Source organism: Phoca vitulina, unplaced genomic scaffold (genome assembly GCF_004348235.1).
Source record: "Phoca vitulina isolate PV1807 unplaced genomic scaffold, GSC_HSeal_1.0 scaffold70, whole genome shotgun sequence".
Lineage (NCBI taxonomy): Eukaryota > Metazoa > Chordata > Mammalia > Carnivora > Phocidae > Phoca > Phoca vitulina.
Genome location: NW_022589773.1, coordinates 7,364,713 through 7,383,781, shown reverse-complemented (window position 1 = coordinate 7,383,781; position 19,069 = coordinate 7,364,713). Strand labels below are relative to the sequence as shown.

Genomic DNA, 19,069 nt, shown 5'->3' with positions numbered 1-19,069 from the left:
ATAGCTTTATCATTTCAATCCTAAATACCTCAGTCGTCATGCCTTTTTTTTTTTACAAAATCATTTTTCCTGCATAACTTCAATTTTTTTTCACACTTTACCTACGTAACCGTAATTTTAGTATTTTCAATATCCGATCCATATTCAAGTTTTCCCATTGTCTCCAAATAACCAAAGAGGGGAAATGCTATTTCAATAGAGAGCCAATAGAGGAGCACCCTTTGCATTTGGCAGGAGAGTTCAAATTTCACCCTTAATCTCTTCCAGCTTGGAGAGAACCTGGGTGTGAAAGTTTTAAAAACAGCAGCCTCTAGGGCGCCTGGATGGCTCAGTCGGTTAAGCGGCTGCCTTTGGCTCAGGTCATAATCCCGGGGTCCTGGGATTGAGTTCCGCATGGGGCTCCTTGCTCAGCAGAGAGCCTGCTTCTCCGCTGCCTGCCATTCCCCCTGCTGGTGCTTGCTCTCTGTCTCTCGCTCTCGCTCTCTCTGTGTCAAATAAATAAATAAAACATCTTAAAAACATAAACCAAAACAAAACAAAAACCAGCAGCCTCTAGCTTTCTAAAACACGGAAATGCCAAAAGAGCAACATGAAAAGTGGCCGCGGAGGTCTACGGGAAATGTAGTCCTGTGTTCTTAGTTCGCCGCGTGGCACTCTGGGAAGAGAATTCGGGGCTCCTTTTGCGCAAGGGCAGCCGTAGCTCCGCCTCCTCATTCGTCTTCTCTGGACTGCAGGAGAGCTGTTTGAGAGCCCTCGGCTCTACTCTACTCGAAAGTAAAGGATGCGCACCTGGGGTGAGAGTGCAGGGGAGCTCTCTATGGGAGGGGCGCGCTTGTGTCTAGGGCCGGGAGCGGGAAGTTTTGGGGATACCCTGGTAGGCGCCCCGGCCAGCCCTCGACCGACAGAAGGCCGGTGGGGGTGTGTGGGGAGGTAGGGGGAGAACCCTGGCCCTCCCGCGCCGGGCGCGCAGGTGGGGCTGAGCCTGGTCTTGAGTAGGGGCTCGGTGCGGTCCTGGGTGTGTAGGGACAGTGTGGTTGGACACGCCTGCAGCCCGACTTAGTGGCGGCGGGAGGCAAGGTGCGTTTAAAACGCTGATGGTGACTGTGAGTGCGGTGAGAACCTGAGCTCGGGAGCCAGAAAAGGCCCGGGTAAATTCCAGCAGAGGCGATAGAAGGAACCTGGGTAAGAGACGGGTTTCTCATCTCAAAATTATATTAATATGACTGTTCCATGGGGTTGTTTTGAAACTTAGATCTAAGTCATCACTTGTAAAGTATTTAGACAAGTGTCGGGTATTATGCCCTGCGTAAATGACAGCTGCTCTTATAGTTAGAAGACACTGTTGTTTTCATTGGATGGTTTAACATAACCTCACAACCACTTAAAACAAATAAAAAACAAACAAAAATTAAAAAACAACCCAGGTTCAGCTTGGTGGAATGATGTGCCCAGGTCTCAAGCTAGCAGTGAGGGAGTTCGGATTCAAGGGCAAGTGTGCTTTACTTCCAATCTCAGGCATTGTCTAAATATCACCCCTGCCTGAAACCAGCATTGCAGCGTTCACAGCACTTAGCAAAGTGGCCTGTCCCCAGATCCCCAAGGATATAAGGGAAGGTGAATGTTGATGGAATCCGACCATATATCAAATTTACTCTGGTATTTTTAGTGTGTCTTCAGGTCCCTTGGGTCAGACAGAGGTTCCTGGCCCCTTCTGTGTTGTCAGGCTGTCTTTTAAGTGTGATATTATAATAAATTCCAAGACTCTTAGTTTTGCCCCTAAAATGAGTTTTTAGGTCCATGTCCCAATTGCCTTGAAACAAAGTAAACCCCTGTGGGGTAGGAAGCAGGGGACCTCTGTGAATAGGAGTCTTACCTGGAAGAGAGCACCCCTCTGACCTTAGACCTCTCTCCAGAGCTTTAGTGAAGAGACAGAAGGGCCAGAAAGGAGCAGATCCTAGATTTGCAAGGTCAGAAGCAGTTCCTGATCCCCTTACCCAGAATAAGCTAGACTTAGTGATAAACCACACTGTGTGACAGGAGGGTTGGGGCCAGCCTTGAGAAGAGTGAAGTGAGCTGGGGTGGTCCAGGGGCAGGCTGCTCAGGAAAGGCCACTTCTTGGAGAGCTTGTGACAGCAAGGTTTGGGGGCAGGGGATAACCAGGCAGAGGGAGGAAATTCTGTCTCCACTGCCCTTAAATGGCCCTCACTCTATAGATGTTGCACTGCTGTCCCACCTGTCCATCCCCACATGTGACACTAGTGACATTATCCTGACCTCACAGGATTCCAGAATGCTGATAAGGGACGTGTTTTCCGAGCTCATCTACTTCTCTTTTGAAAGCTTCAGTGAACCAGAAAGGTTCAATGACTTGTTTGGGAAAACCCAGTTTGTGAGAGAGTTAGGAGGAAAAGAGTGGAGCTTACTCTCTTCCAGGTAAGTTACCAAAAGCATCTTATCAAAGGGGCCTTTTGAAAAATACATCACCACCGCTAAAACAATTAAAAATTCCTGTCTTGAAGCATCCCATCTCTTTTAGTAGGCTTGCCATGGATTTCTATACCAGGGGGTAAATAATATTACTGAGAAAAATATGTAAATGATGATTGCTGAGCGTTTGTCTGCTAAGGTAATTTTACTGAAAGAATAGTGTCTCATCCTTTGGCGTACTCTAATTCAACTAACGTGTTGCTTTGTGTTAGTCACAAGAACACATGCATTATTGTTAAATCAGTCAAGAAAATTTTATGTTCACTCAGTAAAAAACTGCAGATTTAAGCCCATGATCATTTCAGAGTCACACCAGACAGGTGGTGCTGCCTGTACATGCTCCTTCTCATTCCTTTTCAAGGTCCAGAGGGTCCCGTGCCTATGAGGAGGATGGATGATCTCCACTGGGGTGCTGAGATTTGGGGAGGTGAGTGTAGGAGCTGTAAGATAGGCCAGATCTCATGACCCCTGTCTTCTTTCTGTCCCCTCAGCTGAACCACAGTTCTCTACACTCTCCCAAGAGCCACAGAAAATGAACACACCTCAGGTGAGCTCTTCATTTATTCCCCGCTTAGTATTGTAATGGATTTATGAGGTTTAGAAGGATCCATGCATTAAATGGAAAAGAACAACTAGAAACATCAATCTTGAGCAAAAATATACAGTTTGACTATCAGCTGTGATGTTTTCTTTCAGCTTTTAGTAGGTAACTTTTCTTAGAGTAGGGTTAGGTTCCCTCCATGTACCAGGTTGCTAAGATTTCATGTTAGTCATGAATGTGCATTGAATTATTGATTGTCTCTTGTGTATGGATTGGAATAAAACTAGAGCTTATTTCCTTTCATCTGAATACTGTAAACAGTGTAACATATTTTCTAATATTAACTTGAATTCCTGTATACACCCTAGTTGCTAATAAGTGTGGTAAGTTGCTTCTTACATATTTTCCTCAGGCCTTTTGCTAATACTATATTCAGGGCTTATATTTCTGTATCCACAAGTTGGATTAGACTATACTTTCTTGTTTCTCTGTCCAAGTATGGTATCATGGTCATAGTTTTATGAAAGTAAATGGAGAACTTTTCTGCTCCTTTTCTAGCAAAAGATGAGAAAATTGTATTACATGAGGATTTTTGTGAAATTTACATATAGATTTAGACCTTTAGAAGACTTTAGCGTGAAGACTCTGGTTGTTAACTTATTAGTCATAAGCCTATATTGGATTTGTATTTTTTTCTTTTATTTTCAGATTTATTTATTTGACAGAGAGAGAGAAAAAGCATGGGGGGAGGGGCAAATGGAGAGGGAGAGAGAGAATCTCAAGCAGAGTACCTGCTGAGCACAGAGCTCGTTGCAGAGCTTGATCACATGACACTGAGATCATAACCTGAGCCGAAATCAAGACTCAGATTCTTAACTGACTGAGCCACCCAGGCACCCCTATATTTTTCTTAATATAACTTTTGATATTACATTTTCATAGAAAATTGTTCGTTTTATTTACATTTTTAAATGTATTTTCATGAATTTGTTAATAGCATTGTCTTAGGATTTCAAAGTCTTTATCTGTTATAACAGTAATTCCTTTTTTGATCAGCTTTTAAATTTTATTTTAGCATAAAGGCTGCTAATCAGAAAAGGACAAAATATGTTCTAGTTGGCCCAATCTGAAACCTAGAATTTCAGGGTCTGAGGGTCTTAATATTCTGTGCAGGCAGTGGACTCTAAATATTGGGAATTGAGGGACATATACTTGTCATATTTGTGCTCTCTACCTTTCCCTACCCACCTGTCAGCACCATTTGTTGACAAAAATATACTTTGTCCATTAATTGCGTTGGCATGTTCGTGGGAAACCAATTAGTAATGCATGTAGGGTCTGTTTCTGGACTCTGTTCACTTCTGATGACTGGTGTTAATCCGTTTGCTAATACCAGACCTATCTTGATGAGTGTCTCTTTACAGTAACTCTTGAAATCAGATAATGTGAGTCTTCCAACTTTGTTCTTTTTTTAAATTGTTTTGGATATTCTAGGTCCTTTGCTTCTTTATAGAAAGTTTTGAAAATCTTCCTCTCTGTCTCAAAAGAGCCTGCTGAGATTTTGATTTTGATTGCACTGAATCCACAGAATCTATAGTGTAGAGATCAACTTGGGAAGAATTAACATCTTGATCATAATGAGTCTTCCAATTAATGAACACAGTATCTCTTTCCATTCACTTAGGTGATATGGAGGGTTTTGAGGATTTGGGGTTTGACACAAAAGGATAGTTTTGACTACAGTTTTCAAGAATAACACTGTCTACTGTCTGAAGATAGACCCTAGACTAGAAGCAGGAACAATGTAGGAGTCTGTTTCTATAATCCTAGCAAGAAATTATGATCATAATGGTGTTAGTTGCTTTGAAGTGGTCAAACTCTGGATGTAATTTAAGGTAGAGCCAACAATCTGGGAGTGTGTGTTTCTTTTCTACAATCTTGCAAATAGAGCATGCTGTCAAATTTTGAATTTTTACCAATGTGATTAAAATAATCTCAGTTTAGTTTTATAAGCTTTTCTCATGAGTGAGGTGTGGAACATTCTTTTTTGTTTGTAATTAATCTAGATTTCTTTTTTTGTTGAACTGTTCATCCCTTACTTGTTTTCCTATTGATGTACTGATTTTAATTACTGTATCCACTATAACATTCTAGCCCTTTCTCTGTGATATACATTGCACAATTTCCCTAAAGGTTTTTGTAATTTTGCCTTGCTCGTGATTTTTTTTTTTTTTTGTCATAAAGGCATTTGATTTTTTTTAAAGATTTTCTTTATTTATTTGAGAGAGAGAGACAGCATGTGTGAGAGAGTGAGAGAGCAAGTGTGCACGAGCAGCAGGGAGGGGCAGAGGGAGAGGGAAAAGCAGGCTCCCCACTGAGCAGGGAGCCCAGTGCGGGCTCGATCCCAAGATCCTGGGATCATGACCTGAGCCGAAGACAGACACTTAACCGACTGAGCCACCCAGGCACCCCAAAGCATTTGATTTTTATGTCAAATCTAGGAGTTTTTTCATTAATGTTCCTGGATTTTCAGTCGTAATTGGGCATTTCCCACTCCAATATAAAATAATTGTTCTGTGTAGTCTTCTGAAATTTGATTTTATTTTTTACAGTTAGATTTTGAATACATTTTAATTTTTATCCTGCTCTGTGGTACAAGAAACAGTCTTTTCCCAGGTGGCCATCTAGTTACCCTGTGACATTTTTGGGTCCAGACTTTTCTCACGCATTTGAATGATGTCACTTGTATTCAAATAGGAAATTTACTGTGTTACTCATTCTTCCTATTACACACGTGGTTCTAGGTCCTGTTCAGTTTAAGGTTGGATGTCTTTTTAGACTTTCATCACTTCCCTGCTCCTTCTGCCCACGTCTATGTTTGTATTAAAGTGTGGCCAACATTCTCATGTTTTGCTTATCTAATACTGTCTTACCCTCTATCTTCCAGAATTTGTTCAAATTTTGGGGCCTTCTGCTGGGACGTTTCTCTGTATTCCTCTTTTGTCATATTTTATAGTAGGTCTCGTATTTTACCTGAGTGTGTTTTTAAAGGCAGGGAGGTAAATGTGTATGCTCGATCTATTCCCTTGAACTAGAGGAATCATGCCTTTAATTCTTCTTCCTTTTAATTTCCAGTACTCTAATCTTTCCAATTTTTCTTTCTGCCATTTCAGAATTCTTTCTCAGTCTTCATGGCCTTTCTTTTTCTACCTGCCTGAAATTTTGCTATTCCCTTGAATTCTCTACTTGGTCCTTTTCTCTCCTGTTTCTCTGTCCTTTTTGAGCCATCCCTTTTTTTCTGATGACATCAGTTAGCCATCTTAATGACTGATATCTCCTAATTCCTTATTTTCATTTTAGACCTCTGTCTGTTCCAAAGTCATGCAACCAACAATGAAATAAATAATTCCATCTATATTTTCTACAGGTGTTTTGAGTGCAAACGAAGAACATCCGCCTCACAATGACCCAACCTCTGACTTGTACTTAATTCTTCTAATCTCTGCATATGGCATCCGTATTTACCCAGTTGCTTATGCAGCATCTCTGTATATAGGTGCACAGGAAAATAATGAGAAGATTTTGTTTTCTATAAGAATTAATTTCCCATTCTTTAACTTTGCTTTAGTATAAGCCATCTCTTAAATTGGGTATTTTGTTTTGCTGCTTAAGATATTGTACAGAGCAATGGTTCCTAACTGGAGATGATTTTGCTCCCCAGGAGACATTTGGCAATGTTTGGAGATATTTTTGATGGTCACAACTGGGATGTTGCTGGCATCTAATCAGTAGAAGAGAGAGATATTGATATATATTCTAAAATACACAGGACAGGGGCGCCTGGGTGGCTCAGTCGTTAAGCGTCTGCCTTCGGCTCAGGTCATGATCTCAGGGTCCTGGGATCGAGCCCCGCATCGGGCTCCCTGCTCAGCGGGGAGCCTGCTTCTCCCTCTGCAGCTCCCCCCGTTTGTGTTCCCTCTCTCGCTGTGTCTCTCTCTGTCAAATAAATAAATAAATAAATAATAAATAAATAAAATAAAATAAAATAAAATACACAGGACAGTCTTTCACAGAAATAGCATTATCTGTCCCACAGTGTTAGCAGTGCCAAGTTGAAGAAATCCTGTTCTAAAGCATTGCTCCTCAAGTATGAATCTGGTGGTGTGTAAATACTTCCCCAGTCTTACATGTGTCTCTTCGTTAGTTCTCTATTACCCCAGCAGAGATCTCCAGATTGATATGTGTATACTGTACCAAGTGCTCAGCATAATCTGTTGGTGTATGGGAAATGTATACAGGAATCCTGTTTATAATAACTTTACCTTAAAAAATAAGGCACTAAGTTTTCTCATTATATTGACAATATATGTGTATAAATTAAAAATAAATAAATAAATCAGAGCATGAGAATTTTTTTTTTTTTTTAAACTAACTGTGTGCATATCCCCAAAGTATAAGACAGAGTTAGGGCCATGATAGTCATCCTTTATAGCATTTTGTTTTAAACTCTAAGGTAAACATAGTAAAACTTAGTTTCCAAAAATTGTTTCCATGTCCCTGATTCTGGCCTCAGATTGATCAGAAATGTCCTGTTGCAGGCGTCAGTGTCATTCAAGGATGTGACTGTGGAGTTCACCCAGGAGGAGTGGCGGCAGATGGACTCTGCTCAGAGGACTCTGTACCGAGATGTGATGCTAGAGAACTACAGCCACCTCGTCTCAGTGGGTGAGCACACCTTACCACGTGACTCCCTTTTGACTGCATATTCTGGTTTTTCTTTTTTCTTTTTAAAATGTTAATCACTTTTGTTGGGGTGTGTTTAACAGAAAATAAAACTCAGGACTTTTCAGTATATAAGTCAATGAGTTGTGAAAAATTACGTAGTAGATTTTCATCATCAAACTTGTAATTTGGAATGTTTCCATCACCCCTAAAAGATTCTTGTACCCCTTTGCGGGTACCTCCATCCCTAACCCCCTCTTGTACCCCCTCTTGTACCTCCATCCCTAACTCTCTATCTCACTGATATGCTTTCTAATGCAAGCACTTTGCCTTTTCTCAAATTTTGTATAAATAGAACCATAAAGTATATACTCTCTTTTGTCTGGCTTCTTTCACTTAGCATAAATGCTTTTGAGACTCATGGATGTGTGTGTGTGTCATCCTTTCAGTTGATAGATCCATGGGCTTTCTTCCAGTTCGGGGCTATTATGAATAAAACTGCTATGAACGTTTATACAAGTCTTTGTATCAACATGTTTTCATTTCCCTTGTGTAAATACCTAGGAGTGGTAAGTTTATATGTAACTTGATAAGAAACTGCCAAATGTTTCTAAGTTGGCTCTACTGTTTTTCATGCCTGTGAGCAATGTCTGAGGGTTCTCATTGCTCTCTGGTTACCAGCATTTGGTTTGATAAGTCTTATTATTTTTAACCATTCTAGTTAGGATCTAGTTATATCTTATGGTGTTTTAATTTGTATTTCCCTGATGATTAACAATTTGGAACCTCTTTTCATGGGCTTTTTTTTACCAGTAATAATCTCCTTTAATGGAGTGATCACATTTTCAGCTCCATTTTTTTAGTTTAGTTTTTTGGGGTTTTCCATCTTCTCAGAAGTTCAGACCTTTGTCTAATATATATTTTGCAAGCTTTTTTCCTCTATCTTTGTCTTGCCCTTTTAAGAAGAAAATGTTTTCCAATTATTGTTATTTTACATATACTTTGGAAGAAACTTTTTAATGATGGTAATTGGCACAGTTTTATTCTTCAAAAGTTTTCCCCAATGCTTATATCTTGCATAACTATAATATATCAATGCCAGTAAATAGACATTGGTACAGTGTGTATGAATAGCTCTACACCATTTTATCTCATGTGGAGATTTGTGTAATCACCACAACAATTAAGATATAAAACTGTCTTATTGCCCCAAAGATTTCTTTCATGCTACCTCTTTATAATCATACCCATCCCCTCTCCCACACTATCCCTAATCTCTACCAACTACTAATCCACTCTTCATCTACCTAGTATTCCACAGTGTGAATATAACATTTATTTGGCCATTCACCTGTTGAAAGACATTTTGGTTGTTTCTTATTAGGGGCTATTATAAATAAAGCTGCTATGAACATTGATGTCAGAGTTTTTGTATGAACATAAATTATTATTCTCTGGGATAAATGCCTAGGAGTATGATTGGGGTTGTATGGTAAGTATACGTTTCACTCTTTAAGAAACTGCCAAACTATTTTTCAGAATGGCTGCACCATTTTCCATTTGCACCAGCAGTGTATGAGAAATCCAGTTACTCCCTATTTTTCCTAGTGTTTGGTATCGTAACTATTTTTTGTAATAGTGGTTGTAATGGGTATATAGTGGTGGCTCATCATGGTCTTAATTTGCATTTCCTTAATAGCTAGTGATGTTAAATATTTCTAATGCTCCCGTGTGCCATGTATGTATCCTTAGGAAAGTGTCTGTTTATGGCTTCTGTGCATTTTTTCCATCTTTACTGATATATAATGACAAATTAAAATTATATATTTTAGCTGTACAACTTGATATTTTGATATATGTGCACATTGTGAGTCAATTGCCACAATCAAGCTAATTAACATATGCATGACCTGACCTAGTTACCTTTGTTTTCTTTGTGGTGAGAACACTTAAAATTTGCCTCTTGGCAAATTTCTAGTAAACAATACAGTATTATTGACTATACTCAGATCTTCATAACTTACTCCTCTTGCATAACTGAACTTTTTTTTTAATTTTATTATGTTTTGTTAGTCACCATACAATACATCATTAGTTTTTGATGTAGTGATCCACGATCCATTCTTTTCATATAACACCCAGTGCTCCATGCAGTACGTGCCATCCTTAAAACCCATCACTGGGCTAACCAATCCCCCCTCCCCACTCCCCTCTAAAACCCTGTTTGTTTCTCAGAGTCCATAGTCTCTCATGGTTCATCTCTCCCTCCGATGTCCCCCCCCCTTCATTTTTCCCTTCCTTCTAATGTCCCCCATGCTATTCCTTATGTTCCACAAATAAGTGAAACCATATGATAATTGACTTTCTCTGCTTGACTTATTTCACTTAGCATAATCTCCTCCAGTCCCATCCATGTTGATGTAAAAGATGGGTATTCATCCTTTCTGATGGCTGAGTAATATTCCATTGTAGATATGGACCACATCTTCTTTATCCATTCATCTGTTGAAGGGCATCTCGGCTCTTTCCACAGTTTGGCTATTGCGGACATTGCTGCTATGAATATTGGGGTGCATATGGCCCTTCTTTTCAGTACATCTGTGTCTTTGGGGTAAATACCCAGGAGTACAATTGCTGGGTCATAGGGTAGCTCTATTTTTAAATTTTTGAGGCACCTCCACACTGTTTTCCAAAGTGGCTGTACCAACTTGCATTCCCACCAACAGTGTAGGAGGGTTCCCCTTTCTCCACAACCTCTCCAACATTTGTTGTTTCTTTCCCTGCCCATTTTTGCCATTCTAACTGGTGTAAGGTGGTATCTCAGTGTGGTTTTGATTTGAATTTCCCTGATGGCTAATGATGACGAACATCTTTTCATGTGTCTGTTAGCCATTTGTATGTCTTCTTCAGAGAAGTGTCTTTTCATATATTCTGCACATTTTTTAACTTGATTATTTCTTTTTTTGGGTGTTGAGTTTGAGAAGCTCTTTATAGATCTTGGATACCAGCCCTTTATCTGTAGTGTCATTTGCAAATCTCTTCTCCCATTCTGTGGGTTGCCTCTTTGTTTTGTTGACTGTTTCCTTTGCTGTGCAGAAGCTTTTTATCTTGATGAAGTCCCAAAAGTTCATTTTTGCTTTTGTTTCACTAGCTTTTGGAGATGTATCTTGAAAGAAGTTGCTGTGGCCGATGTCAAAGAGGTTACTGTCTATGTTCTCCTCTAGGATTTTGATGGATTCCTGTCTCACGTTGAGGTCTTTCATCCATTTTGAGTTTATCTTTGTGAATGGTGTTAGAGAATGGTCGAGTTTCATTCTTCTGCATGTGGCTGTCCAATTCCCCCAGCACCATTTATTGAAGAGACTTTTTTCCATTTTATATTTTTTCCAGCTTTGTCAAAGATTATTTGACCATAGAGTTGAGGGTCCATATCTGGGCTCTCTATTCTGTTCCAATGGTCTATATGTCTGTTTTTGTGCCAGTACCATGCTGTCTTGGTGATCACAGCTTTGTAATATAGCTTGAAATCGGGCAACATGATGCCTCCAGCTTTGTTTTTCTTTTTCAGCATTTCCTTAGCGATTCAGGGTCTTTTCTGGTTCCATATATTTTTAGGATTGTTTGTTCCAGCACTTTGAAAAATGTCATTGGAATTTTGATCGGGATGACATTGAAGGTATAGATTGCTTGCAGCATAGACATTTTAACAATGTTTACTCTTCCGATCCATGAGCATGGAATGTTTTTCCATCTTTTTGTGTGTTGTAGTTCCTAGAGTATAGATCCTTTACCTCTTTGGTTAGGTTTATTCCGAGGTATCTTATGGTTTTTTGTGCTATTGTAAATGGAATCGTTTCTCTAATTTCTCTTTCTACAGTTGCATTGTTAGTGTATAAGAAAGCAACTAATTTCTGTACATTGATTTTGTATCCTGCCACATTACTGAATTGCTGTATGAGGTCTAGTAATTTGGGGGTGGAGTGTTTTGTGTTTTCCACATAAAGTATCATGTCATCTGCGAAAAGAGAGAGTTGGACTTCTTCTTTGCCAATTTGAATACCTTTTATTTCTTTTTATTGTCTGATTGCGGTTGCTAGGACTTCTAGTACTATGTTGAACAATAGTGACGAGAGTGGGCATCCTTGACGTGTTCCTGATCTTAAGGGAAAGGCTCTCAGCTTTTCCCCATTGAGGATGATATTCGCTGTGGGTTTTTCATAGATGGATTTTATGAACTTGAGGAATGTTCCCTCTATCCCTATACTCTGAAGAGTTTTAATCAGGAAAGGATGCTGTAATTTGTCAAATGCTTTTTCTGCATCAATTGAGAGGACCATATGGTTCTTCTCTCTCCTCTTATTAATGTGTTCTGTTACATTGATTGATTTGCAAATGTTGAACCACACTTGCATCCCGGGGATAAATCCCACTTGGTCGTGGTGGATGATCCTTTTAATGTATTGTTGGATCCTATTAGCTAGGATTTTGTTGAGGATTTTGGAATCCATATTCATCAGGGATATCGGTCTGAAATTCTCCTTTTTGATGGGGTCTTTGCCTGGTTTGGGGATTAAGGTAATGCTGGCCTCACAGAATGAGTTTGGAAGTTTTCCTTCTCTTTCTATTTTTTGAAACAGCTTCAGTAGAATAGGTATTATTTCTTCTTTGAATGTTTTGGTAGAATTCCCCAGGGTATCCAAAAGGCCCTGGACTCTTGTTTTTTGGGAGGTTTTTGATCACTGCTTCAATCTCGTTCCTGGTTATTGGCCTATTCAGGTTGTCAATTTCTTCCTGTTTCAGTCTTGGCAGCTTATAGGTTTCCAGGAAGGCCTCCATTTCATCCAGATTGCTCAGTTTATTGGCATATAGTTGTTGATAATAATTTCTAATAATTGTTTCTATTTCCTTGGTGTTAGTCGTGATCTCTCCTCTTTCATTCATAATTTTATTAATTTGGGTCCTTTCTCTTTTCTTTTGGATAAGTCTGGCCAGTGGTTTATCGATCTTATTAATTCTTTCAAAGAACCAGCTTCTAGTTTCATTGATCTGATCTACTGTGTTTCTGGTTTCTAATTCATTGATTTCTGCTCTAATTTTAATTATTTCTCTTCTAATGCATGGCTTAGGCATTGTTTGTTGCTTTTTCTCTAGTTCTTTAAGGTGTAGAGTTAGTTGGTGAATTCTATGTTGCCATTAATTGATTTCTCCATTCTAGCTATTGTCTTCACAATTGCTAGCCTGAATTCCATCTCCCGACATCTTGGTTATATCTGCATCCATTTGTAAATCTGCAGCATAAGTCACAATCTCTGAGTCTTTTCTATTTGGGGGGTTCCTCCTCCTAGTCATTCTATTGACAGGTGGTTGAGGGAATGTATAGAGTCCAAATTATTGACCAGAACCCAAGCAAGATGCACCTGTTTTCTAGGACCTTAGGGTTGCTGACCTCTTGTTTTCCCAGCCTGTCTTCTGGGGGAGGGGCCTGCCACGCTGTTACTCAGGCAACCCTGTTTGGGCGGAGTTGCCCTGCCCCCCTGTGGCGGGGGATGGACTCAGTGGGAACCAGTTTTTTGGGGCTTTTGTTTTCTGGCGGCTTTCCCTGGCGGTTTTCCGGGTCTCTTCCGAGAGTCAGAGCAGAAGAGACCGTTTCCAACCCTCTGTCTCAGAGCAGAGAGATCACAGTCTGTTCTTCAGTGGGCTCTCCAGGCCACACTATCTCCATTTCTGTCTGTGCTGCTATAAACTGCAGCATCCTGGGTTGTGCACCCCTCGCAGCGCTCCCAGTCCTGCCTACAGGTTGGGGCACGTCTCTGCCCTTTGTGCTTCTAAAACCGCCAGCCATTCCCAGTTTGCACGCGTGACCCCACCGCTCTGGGTTTCCCTCCTGGGGGGCTGCCCTAAAGTCCTTTTCTTGCCGCTACCGGTCTGCGAGTCTGTGCCCCATCCCCAGTGCGTGAGGCTGTCGCTCACCGGCAGTGTAGGATTCCCATGGCCAGGCTCTCTCCTGCTGCCGTTTATCCTCCGATATCTGCTCGCAGAATCACGGCTCCATGCTTTGTACCTCTAAACCAACCGCCCGCCATATTCTGTTTTTAGAGATCCAGATCTTCTTACATCTCAGGCTGATATCGTGGGTGCTCAGAGTGGTCTGGTAGATATCCAGCTCAGTTCCGGGGACCAGTTGGAATAGGGTCCCCTACTCCTCTGCCATCTTTTCTCTCCCTAGGTATCTCACTCGCATAACTGAACTTTGTACCCCTTGACCAACATCTCCCCATTCCCCATCTTCCCGGCCCCTGGCAAACACCATTCTATTTTTTTTCTATGAGTTTGACTGTTTTAGATCCACTGAGATCAATATTTGTCTTTCTGTATCTGGTTTATTTCATTTAGCATAATGCCATCAAGGTTTATTCGTGTTGGGGCAGATGTCAGGATTTTCTTCCCCTTTTTTGGGTGAGTAATGTTCCTGTGTGTGTGTGTGTGTGTGTGTGTACACATCTTTAATCATTTATCCATCAACAGACAGTTAGATTGTGTCTTGGCTATTGTGAATAAAGCAGCAAAGAACATGGGAGTGCAGATATCTCTTTGAGATCCTGGTTTTCATTTTCTTTGGACATACACCCAGAAATGGAATTGCTGAATTATAGGGTAGTTCGATTTTTGTTTTACGATTTTATTTTTAAGTAATCTCTACACCCAACGTGGGACTTGAATTTACAGCCCCAAAATCAAGAGTCACATGCTCTCTGACTGAGCCAGCCAGGCGCCCCAGGGTAGTTCTATTTTTAGCTTTTTTGAGGAAGTACCATACTGTCTTCCATAATGGCTGCCCCACTTTACATCCCCACCAATAGTGCCCAAGGGTTATGTTTTCTCCACATCCAACATGTGTTATCTTTTGTCTTTTTGATAATCACCATTTTCCAACAGGTGTGAGGTGATACCTCATTGGTTTTGATTTGCATTTCCCTAATGTTTAGTGATGTGGAACACACTTTCATATACTTGTTTATTTGTATGGCTTCTTTTGAGATATGTCAGGTCCTTTGCCCATTATTTTAATCTGATTATTTGCTTTTTTGCTATTGAGCTGTGTGACTTCTTTATATATTTTGGGTATTTACTCCTTATTATAATTTTTGAATATTTTCTCCCATAGGTTGCCTTTGCACTCTTTTAAAAGTTTCCTTTGCTCTCTAGAGGCTTTTTAGTTTGATGTAGTCTCAGTTGTCTAATTTTGCTTTTGTTGCTTGTGCTTTTGGTATCATATCCAATAGACAATTACCAACACTGATGTTAAGGAGCTTTCTGTCTATGTTTCCTTCTAGGAGTTTTATGATTTTCAGATCTTACGTTTAAGTCTTTAATCCATTTTGAGTTTATTTTTGTGTGTAGTTTGAGATAACAGTCCAATTTCATTCTTCTGTATGTGGATATGCAGTATTCCCAATACTATTTATTGAAGAAACTGTTCTATTTCCATTGTGTATTCTTGGCACCATTGTTTAAGTCCAGTTAACTATAGATGTATGGATATATTTCTGGGCCTCTGTACTAATCCGTTGGTCTATATGACTGTTTTTATGCCAATACCATACTGTTTTCATTACTATAGCTTTTTGTAATATATTTTGAAGTCCAGAAGTGTGATGCCTCTAGCATTGTTCTTTCTCAAGATTGCTTTGGCTATCCAGGGTCTTTTGTGGTTACATATGAATTTTAGGATTTTTTTTTTCTACTTCTGTAAATAATACCATTGGGATTTGGATAGGAATTGCATTGAATCTGTAGATCACTTTGGGTAGTGTGGACATTTTAAACTATTAATTCCTCAATCCATGAACATGGAATGTCTTTCCATTCATCTGTATCTTCTTTAATTTTTTGTCAATGTTTTATAATATTTAGTATACAAGTCTTTCAGCTCCATGGTTAAGTTTATTATTCCTAAGTGGTTTTAAATTTTCTTTTCAGATAATTCATTGTTAGTATATAGAAACCATGTTGATTTTGTATCCTCCAACTTTACTAAATTTATTAGTTTTAACAGATTTTTTTATTGTCTAGGGTTTTCTACATAGAGAATCGTGTGATCTGCAAAGAGATAATTTTACTTCTTCCCTTCAGGTTTAGGTGCATTTTATTTCTTTTTCTTGTCTAATTGCACTTGGTAGGATTTCCAATAATGTGTTGAAGAGAATTGGTGAGAATGGGTATCATTGCCTTGTCTGAATCTTAGAGGCTTCAGTATTCCCCCATTGATGATGATGTTTACTGTGGGCTTCTCATATATGCCTTTATTGTATTGAGGAAGTGTACTTCTAGATCTATTTTGTTGAGAATTTTAATTATGCCTGAATGTTGAGCTTTGTGAAATGATTTTTCTCTTTCTTTTGATATGACCACGTGTTTTTATTTCTTTCATTTCTTTATGTGGTGTATCACAGATTGATTTGCATATAAACAACCTTGCATCCAGGGATAAATCCTACTTATTCATGATATAATGATCCTTTTAAATCTGCTGCTAAATTCAGTTTGCTAGTCTTTTGAGAATTTTTTAATCTATGTTCATCAGGGATATTAGCTTATAGTTTTCTTTTCTTGTGATGTCGTCCTCTGATTTTAGAATCAAGGCAATGGTGACCTCATAAAATGAGTTTGGAAATGTTCTTTGTTCCATTATTTGAAAGACTTGAAGAAAGATTGATATTTAAATGTGTGGTAGAATTCTGCAGCTTAGCCTTCTGGACCCTGGGCTTTTCTTTGTCAGATTTTTGAGTAATGATTCAATCTCCTTATTTGTCATAGGTCTGTTTAGGCTTTTTCTTTCATCTTGATTCAGGTGTAATAGGCTGTATATTTCTAGGAATTCATCCGTTTCTTCTACATTAATCAGTTTGTTTACATAGTTCATATTAGTCCTTCATGATCCTTATTATTTCTTTTTTTGGATCCTTTTTATTTCTAAGGAATGTGTTATAATATCTCCTCTTTTCATTTTTTATTTTACTTGAGTTGTTTCTTTTTTAGTCTAGCCCAAGGGTTTGTTCGCTTTATTTTTTCAAAATACCAAATGTTAGTTTTGCTCTTTTTCTATTATCTTCTCCATGACATTTATTTCTGCTCTAGCCTTAATTTTTTTTTATTGTAAAAATATTATTTTATTTCATTTTACTTTATCTTAGTTTATTTTAGTTTAGTTCCAGGGGTAGAATTTAGTGATTCATCAGTTCATATGACAACCAGTGCTCATTATATCAAGTGCCCTCCTTAATGCCCATTACCCAATTACCCCCACACCCTCCCCCCTCTAGCAACCCTCAGTTTGTTCCCTAGAGTTAAGAGTCTCTTATGGTTTGTCTCCCTCTGTGTTTTTGTCTTATTTTATTTTTCCTGTCCTTCCCTTAATGTTCATCTGTTTTGTTTCTTAAATTCCACATGTGAGTGAAATCATATAGTATTTGTCTTTCTCTAACTGACTTATTTCACTTAGCAAAATACACTCTGGTGCCATCCATATCATGACAAATGGCAAGATTTCTTTCTTTTTGATGGCTAAGTAATATTCCATTGTATATATATGCCACATCTTCTTTATCCATTCATCAGTTGGTGGATATCTGGGCTCTTTCATATTTTGTGGACATTGCTGCTATAAACATTAGGGTGCATGTGCCCCTTCGAATCACTATTTTTGTATCTTTATGATAAATACCTAGTAGTGCAATTGCCGGGTCATAGGATAGCTCTGTTTTTAACTGAGGAACCTTCATACTGTTTTCCAGATTGGCTGCACCAGTTTGCATTTCCACCAACAGTGGAAGAGGGTTCCCCTTTCTCTGCATCCTCACCAACATCTGTTGTTTCCTGAGTTGTTATTTTTAGCCATTCTGACCAGTGTGAGGAGGTATCACATTGTGGTTTTGGTTTGTATTACCCTGATGCCAAGTGATGTTGAGCATTTTTTCATGTGTCTGTTACCATTTATATGTCTTCCTTGGGGAAATGTCTGTTCATATCCTCTGCCCAATTCTTGACGGGATATTTTGGTTTTTGGGTGTTGAGTTTGATAAGTTCTTTGTAGGTTTTGGATACTAGCCCTTTATTTCATAAGACCTTTGCAGATATCTTCTCCCATTCCGTAGGTTGCCTTTTAGTTTTGTCGACTGTTTTCTTTGCTGTGCAGAAGCTTTTTATCTTGATGAAATCCCAATAGTTCATTTTTGCTTTTGTTTCCCTTCTTCTGGAAATGTGTCTAGCAAGCAGTGTCTGGTGCTGAGGTCAAAGAGGTTGCTGCCTGTGTTCCCCTTTAGGATTTTGATAGATTCCTATCTCACATTTGGGTCTTTCATTCATTTTGAATTTATTTTTGTATATGGTGTAAGAAAGTGGTCCAGTTTCATTCTTCTGCATGTTGCTGTCCAGTTTTCCCAACACCATTTGTTGAAGAGACTGTCTTTTTTTCCATTGGATATTCTTTCCTGCTTTGTAAAAGATTAGTTGACCATGGAGTTGAGGGCCCATTTCTGGGTTCTCTCTTCTGTTCCATTGATCTATGTGTCTGTTTTTCTGTCAGTACCATACTGTCTTGATGATCACAGATTTATAATACAGCTTGAAGTTTGGAATTGTGATGCCTCCTGTTTTGTTCTACTTTATCAACATTGCTTAGGCTATCGGAGGTCTTTTGTGGTTCCATATAAATTTCAGAATTGTTTGTTCTAGCTCTATGAAAAATGCTGGTGTTCTTTTGATAGGGATTGCATTGACTGTGTAGATTACTTTGGGTAGCATAGACATCTTAACATTTGGTCTTCCAGTCCATGAGCATGGAATGTTTTTCCATTTCTTTGTGTCTTCCTCAATTTCTGTCATAAGTATTCTGTCGTTTTCAGAGTACGGATCTTTTATCTCTCTGGTTAGGTTTATTCCTGGGTATCTTATGGTTTTTGATGCAATTGTAAATGGGATCAATTCCTTGATTTCTCTTTCTACTGCTTCATTATTGATGTGTAGAAATACAACAGACTTATGTACATTGATTTTATATCCTGCAACTTTGTTGAATTCCTCTCAGTTCTAGCAGTTTTTTGGTGGAGTCTTTTGGCTTTACTACATAGTGTCATGTCATCTGTGAAGAGTGAAAATTTGACTTCTTTGTCGATTTGGATGCCTTTATTTCTTTTTGCTGTCTGATTGCTGAGGCTAGGACTTCCAGTACTATGTTGAACAACAGTGGCAATGGTGGACATCCCTTTCATGTTCCTGACCTTAGGAGAAAAGCTCTTAGTTTTTTCCCTCTTGTGTATA

The 19,069-nt window shown here is 39.1% G+C and overlaps 1 protein-coding gene across 1 annotated transcript in view; it reads left to right on the top strand.

Moving 5' to 3' along the window:
• The first annotated feature begins 695 nt into the window (after positions 1-695).
• The window catches only part of ZNF782 (zinc finger protein 782), a 62,315-nt gene continuing 43,941 nt past the window's right edge, over positions 696-19,069 (top strand). Inside the window, exons 1-3 of the mRNA XM_032392919.1 lie at positions 696-794; positions 2,979-3,034; positions 7,627-7,753. Of these exons, the coding sequence (XP_032248810.1) occupies positions 782-794; positions 2,979-3,034; positions 7,627-7,753 (196 nt within the window). The 5' untranslated portion in view covers positions 696-781. The remainder of the gene's footprint in view (positions 795-2,978; positions 3,035-7,626; positions 7,754-19,069) is intronic.